Consider the following 5,538-nt stretch of genomic DNA (forward strand, 5'->3'; position numbering starts at 1 on the left):
ATTCGTGAGTATTTTCAATTCTTGAATAGTAATTCGTGAGTATTTTCTATCCATTTCTATTCTTTAATCATTTCAATTCTTGAATAGTAACTCTAGGATAACCTAAAAACTCTTGTCTTTTTCACCTGGAACTAACCTCTAAACGTCGCACCTATTCAAAGGAGACATTCCCCCATAGAAGAGAACCTTAGACACAAGTTTTCTCCCTCACAATTTCTCTGTAAAGGATACTTTTCTCCTTCGCGATTCTTCTCACAATTACCACCAAAAAACACCAACAACACACTTCAACCTCTCTTCTATATTTCCTTTAGGACTCTGATCGAAGGGGACGACACAGCAGGTTTCTCAATATTCTGGGCTGACGATGGCCTCGACACTGGGCCCGTACTGCTCCAGAGGTCCTGCAAGGTGGAGCCCAACGACACCTTGGATACGCTGTACAACAACTTCCTCTACCCCGAAGGTATCAAGGCCATGGGAGAGGCTGTGGACCTGGTGGCCAAAGGAACAGCACCGATGATCTCTCAACCCGAAGAAGGTGCTACCTATGACCCGATGCTGAACAAGAAGGAGCTCCAGAAACTGGACTTGTCGAAGCCAGCAAAACAGATTCACGACTTCATACGAGCCTTGGATAGCACTCCTGGAGCTTGGACCTTGATCAATGGCGAAGAGGTTCGTCTATTTGGGTCTAGCCTGTGGAACAATGGTCAGGTACCTGAGCATGAGCTCGAGGTGAACGTGGAGGATCGTCTGGGAGTCATCCACGAGGGTGGATTGTTAATTAGTGCCTGTGATGGCAAGTATGTGAACGTGGAAAGGATAAAGGTTGGGAATAAGACGATTCCTGCTAGCAAGTTCGGCCAGGAGGACCAAACTACGACTATAGAGTTCACGGAGGAGGAGCTGAAGACCAAGGATGCGTTGAAAGTGATTTGGAAAGGGATCCTCAAGGTGGATGTCGAGGACGACACTGACTTCTTCGCCTGTGGTGTGTAATGGATCTTTGATCTTTAGTGTGGGGACTGGGAGGCAATTTGGGATGGATACTGGGTGTCTTAAATTAGGTGCATCTAAATATTTACCCTAATTGTGATGACGCAGAGATACTTAACATGTAATGGTGATCGAGTCATTCGAATTCTTGAATAATAATTCATGAATGATAAATCTTCAGCCATTTCAATTTTTAAATAGTAACTCTTGAGTAACTTTAATTCTTGAATTATAATTCTTGTTATTTCAAATCTCGAGTAGTAATTCTTGAGTAATTTTATTTATTGAATAGTAATTCTTGAATAACATCAATTTTTGAATAATGATTCTTCAGTAATTTCAATTCGTGAATAATAATTCTTGAGTAACTTTAATTCTTGAATAGTAGTTCTTGAGTAATTTCAATTCTTGAATAATAATTCTTGAGTAATATCATTTCTTGAATAATAATTCTCGAGTATCAGTTATTGTGTATTTATCAAATTTCTTATTAATAAAACGAAAGAAACTCTTCTCCTTTTTCTAGCAAACTTAGGCATGTCATTCTCCACAACGAACCCAACTGTATTCTAAAACGCAATTATCCCAAGAACACTGCTTAAACAAGGTTCTCCTCTGCAGGAGCTGGAAGCATGGACGTTGTGAGGCTGGTGGAGGAAGTCAAGGACAATCTGGGTGTGACGCTGCAAAACATCGACGTCTTCATGGCTCCAGTCTTTCTAGAGTTTGCCACGACGGTGGTCCTTGCAGCACGAGGCGTTTCTGCCTCCAAGGACATCAAGTACGACGCTGTGGAACTCCAGGCAAACAACATGAACCTCAAGTTCCCTAAGCAGCTCTTCATCAACGGAGAATTCGTCAATGGTCATGGGAAACCCATCGACACAATAAATCCTCACGATGAAAGCGTTATCTGCTCTGTGGAAACTGCTACTGTCGAGGATGTAGACAAGGCTGTGAAGGCTGCCAAGAAGGCCTTCGAAGATGGGGAATGGAGCAAGATCAGTGCTAGGGAGCGAGGTGCTCTTCTCTTCAAGTAAGTAACTATTATACAGGGTGAGTCACCTAAGATTTCTACCTAAAATGTCTCCGTTGCTTTCGATGGTACGAAGATATGTCTTTAAAAAGAATTCTTGAGTAATTTCAATTATCCTATAAAATTATTGGGTAATTTCATGTGTACATACTGTGATAAATGTAACAATTACCTCAAGATCATATCTTCCTAAATTTCAAGGTCACTACCGCTTCTTGATATGGAACTGGGTATTTTCAAAAATTAAAATTCAACGTTTACAGGTTGGCAGACTTAATGGAGCAGCACAAAGAGGAACTAGCAACACTGGAGTCGTTGGACTCGGGTGCAGTGTATACTCTAGCCCTGAAGACCCACATAGGCATGTCCATAGAGACCTGGAGGTACTTTGCTGGCTGGTGCGACAAGATCCAAGGCTCTACTATACCTATATCCCACGCCAGACCTAATCGCAACCTCACCTTCACACGCAAGGAGCCAATAGGCGTTTGTGGCCTGGTCACTCCCTGGAACTACCCTCTGATGATGCTCTCCTGGAAGATGGCAGCTTGCCTGGCAGCTGGTAACACCGTGGTGATGAAGCCTGCTCAGACGTCGCCTCTGACCGCCCTTAAGTTCGCTGAGCTCACAGCAATGGCTGGCTTCCCACCCGGAGTGGTGAACATAGTCCCTGGGAATGGTTCGATGACTGGCCAAGCTCTCTGCGACCATCCTTTGATCAGGAAACTTGGATTCACAGGGTCTACACCAGTCGGCAAGACTATAATGAGAGCCTGCGCTGATAGTAATTTGAAGAAGGTCTCGTTGGAGCTCGGGGGCAAGAGTCCTCTGGTCATTTTCGAGGATGCTGACCTTCAGCATGCTGTCAGAGTTGGGATGAGCAGTGTGTTCTTCAACAAGGGGGAGAACTGCATTGCTGCTGGTACGTTTTCGACTCGGGCTTGCTCTGAGATCAATAAACGTGTTGGGTAAAGATCCACTGCATATCAAAAGTATTATACGTATACTTGGATTTTTTAGGTTTCGGTATCTTAAAATTATATTATGATATTCAAGGAATTGAAAGAATTAATGTTGCTATAGGCAAAAGCAAATTTTTAATACAATAATTTCATTGAATTTCTTATAAAAATGACAGGTTTTTGGCACGTTGGCTAATCATTGGATTAATTGAAACATTAGTAGTAGCACATTAGTAATTGGATAATAATTGCTATATATTTTTTTAAATGGTTTATAACTATGTTTTTCATAACATATCACATTTTCAACAAGTTTCTAAATTGCATTTTTGTTTAAATTGAAAAAATCACATGGAAATTTGTATATTCCATAGGAAGCTGTGTTGAAATTACAAAATTTTTATATCGTTTTTCATAAAAGTATGGTGGCCAATTCAAATCAAAATAGGCTCATACGATTACATTTAATAATTCCATAGAACAACTACCTTAAGATACCGAAACCTCCAAAATTCATTGTATAATTTCTTACAAAGAATGTAAGATACTTCCTCATAAAGTAAAAAAAGAAAATTCTTTCTTTACACGTTTTTTACTCTACACGTGGACTGCCAGACCAATAATCGTCAAGATTCATCCCAGGCTAAAATTTTGTTTCAATACAATTAGAAATGATGTAACCTAACATTTCTGATAACACTCATTTAAAATACATTCATTTTCCCTAACACCTCATCTTCAGAATTAATATATCTGATTCCTTATTGAAAATCCTTGTCACTCTGTATATACAATTAGAAATGATACAATTCAACATTTCTGATAAAACTCATTCCTACGACCCCTTTAAAATTCACCTACATATGACGTAGCAGTCACCATATTAAACCATCCAAATTTCACCACGTTTGTGTCCTTTAAACAGGTCGTATATTCGTCGAGGAGTCCATACACGACGACTTTGTGAGCAGGATCATCGAAGAAACCAAGAAGATCACCATAGGCAACCCGTTAGACAGAAGTACAGCTCACGGTCCGCAGAACCACAAGGCCCACATGGACAAGCTCTTGGAGTACGTGAATCGTGGCGTCCAAGAAGGAGCCAAGTTGGTCTATGGTGGCAAGAGACTGGATCGTCCTGGCTGGTACTTTGAGCCTACAGTCCTCACTGATGTAAAGGACGATATGTACATAGCGAAGGAGGAGTCCTTTGGTCCTGTGATGGTCATATCGAAGTTCAGTTCCAAGAACATGGACGAGGTGATCGCAAGGGCCAATAATACAGAGTACGGACTGGCATCTGGTGTTCTGACCAAGGACATCAGCAGAGCTCTGAGATTCGCTGAGAAAATCGAGGCTGGTACGGTGTTCATCAACACGTACAACAAGACTGACGTCGCTGCACCCTTTGGTGGATTCAAGATGTCAGGATTCGGCAAGGACCTGGGCCAGGAGGCTCTCAACGAGTACCTGAAGACGAAAACTGTCACCATAGAATATTAGAGAAGCGTTGGAGATGGGTAGAATTTTTATCCAAATAAATGACATTGAATAGGTACTAAATTTGTTGGAAATTATAAGGGGAGGTCCTCGAGCAGTGACATTAATTTATTTAATTAATAGACTGGGGATCTTTATACAAGATAAAATCATTGACATAATTGAATCTAACCTGGAATTTATTTTACTCTGTAAATATTGTAACATGAACTTTACTTTCAATATTTTTTTTGTATTATTGTTGTACTATTGTACTACTATATTTTTGTACCATTGCATTCGATATTCCTATAATATTAACAATTTCCAATAATATATAACCGCATGAAAATTCACAGGCTACTAATTAAACAGTCAAGATAGACCTCTACCTGTGAGTTACAAGAATTAAATTAACGAATTAATCACTTTTAGCGATTCGAGATATGGATAAAAATTTTACTCGTTTCCAGCGGGGATTCATTTCAAACGCGTTTCATTCTACCCTTGTTTATACGCCCATCTTTGTATTTGCCATTCGTTTTATTTATAAGAATAAATTCTAAACTTTTGTAACCTTCCCTTATTATTCCAATCAAGGAAATACTCTGACTCGGCTAATCGTTATCTTAAGGGGAGGAGGGGGAGGCGGTACACGTTGTAGACGGACGCGAAATCTCGCTCCCACGCATGCAAGCAGCATAAACAGTTTTTACAGGGGGACCCTAGGCTCTTTCGAAACTCCAGATGCTTCTGAGCTGGTTTTTTTGTTAGCAGACAAGTGTGCGCAGCTTCTGCGGCCGTTATGCTGTTCGATTTTTCTCGCTACTCCATACTGAAGCGTCACGATGACCTCCCACTTCAATCTACCGAAGATCAAGAATGTTTTTCATTGTCTGTAATCCAGTTTTTGGAACGTAACTCGTTAAATATTGATTTCTCGAAAATTATACAAGAGAGCTTTTTTGTAGAGAATTGAATTAACTACAGAAAAGTCTTATGAGTCAAGTTTGTCCGACCAATATTTCCCGAATTATATAGCTTGAAATGAGTAATGAAAAC

At 40.3% G+C, this 5,538-nt stretch overlaps 1 protein-coding gene across 1 annotated transcript in view; it reads left to right on the top strand.

Annotated features, from left to right (window-relative positions):
- LOC128896872 (cytosolic 10-formyltetrahydrofolate dehydrogenase) overlaps positions 1-5,052 on the top strand; it is an 8,460-nt gene extending 3,408 nt beyond the window's left edge. Inside the window, exons 4-7 of the mRNA XM_054160417.1 lie at positions 315-994; positions 1,621-2,035; positions 2,299-2,957; positions 3,923-5,052. Of these exons, the coding sequence (XP_054016392.1) occupies positions 315-994; positions 1,621-2,035; positions 2,299-2,957; positions 3,923-4,500 (2,332 nt within the window). The 3' untranslated portion in view covers positions 4,501-5,052. The remainder of the gene's footprint in view (positions 1-314; positions 995-1,620; positions 2,036-2,298; positions 2,958-3,922) is intronic.
- Positions 5,053-5,538: the final 486 nt, after the last annotated feature.

The sequence above is a fragment of the Hylaeus anthracinus genome, unplaced genomic scaffold, assembly GCF_026225885.1.
Source record: "Hylaeus anthracinus isolate JK02 unplaced genomic scaffold, UHH_iyHylAnth1.0_haploid 11978, whole genome shotgun sequence".
NCBI classification, from domain to species: Eukaryota; Metazoa; Arthropoda; class Insecta; order Hymenoptera; family Colletidae; genus Hylaeus; species Hylaeus anthracinus.